Genomic DNA, 1050 nt, shown 5'->3' with positions numbered 1-1050 from the left:
GACATATATTAAACGAGAGGGCGGAGTGACATTACACACATTGTGAGCAGCTCTGTGTGCGAAAGGCCTGGTACGGAAAGATAAACTCGAAGACATAACTTATTTCACAACTTCTAAAGAAGGCAGCACTGTGTTCGACACGAAAAGAGTGTTTTTCTCATTGTTAACTCTTTTTTTTCCAACAAAACTCTGCGGGCCTTACGCTTCATGTAACTTGATGATGTCTCAAATTTACCGAGTTCTTTTCCTGCTTTCCTCTCTGATCTACAAGGTAGAAACTGGAGAGGATGAAGTCACGCAACTTGCTCAGTGGAAAGTTGTTAAGGAGGCAGAAAACGCTTCCATTGAATGCTCCACAACAAACACATTTGACACAGTGCACTGGTACAGACAGCTCCCGAACCAGCCGCCCCAGCATCTGGTGATGGCCAAAAGAGAAGCTGATCAACATGAGAGGATTTCTGCTTCAGTCAGTACAGACTACAAACACAGTGTCCTGAGTGTGAGAGACACCAGACTTAACGACACCGCCATCTACCTCTGTGCCAATGGGGGCACAGTGTTACAAGCAGAGGGAGAGTCTGAACAAAAACCTATACTGCACAGCTGAGCATCAATGCAATTATTTCTGGGCTGCATATTTCGATGTTAAGGGGACCACGGTGACAGAAAATGAGATAGAAAAGCTGAGCAAGACGTAAAGAGTGCACGAAGTGAAGAGAATTGGAAATCTAGGTGGAGACAAAGCAAGCATATTCACATATGCTAACGTCAGTGATAGAAAAGATGAGAGAAAGAGCGTAAATAAAGTAACAACACATGTAGAAGATAAAATGATGATAAACTATTAAAAGATAAATGGAAAAATAACGAGTGTCATGCATAGACGTTAAATATTAAATCAGTTTAAGTCATAAATTAACTTTGAAGGAAAGTAATATGGCCTTTCTTTTAACATCATTCACCTTTCATTAACGCTTACACATTCCAGTTCCCAGAAATGATTCGAATAAGCTAATCATTCGACATCATCCCATCGACTCAACTGTT

The 1050-nt window shown here is 41.0% G+C and overlaps 1 gene segment (V, D, J or C); it reads left to right on the top strand.

The window, feature by feature from the left end:
* The first annotated feature begins 220 nt into the window (after positions 1 to 220).
* On the top strand, positions 221 to 610 carry LOC122543687 (T cell receptor alpha variable 4-like). The segment is given in 1 exon segment: positions 221 to 610. A coding segment is annotated over 1 exon segment (390 nt).
* The last annotated feature ends 440 nt before the right edge of the window (positions 611 to 1050 follow it).

Source organism: Chiloscyllium plagiosum, unplaced genomic scaffold, assembly GCF_037043375.1.
Source record: "Chiloscyllium plagiosum isolate Xiang-an unplaced genomic scaffold, Cpla_swu_hap1 HiC_scaffold_27, whole genome shotgun sequence".
NCBI classification, from domain to species: Eukaryota; Metazoa; Chordata; class Chondrichthyes; order Orectolobiformes; family Hemiscylliidae; genus Chiloscyllium; species Chiloscyllium plagiosum.
This window is presented reverse-complemented; position numbering and strand designations above follow the sequence as displayed.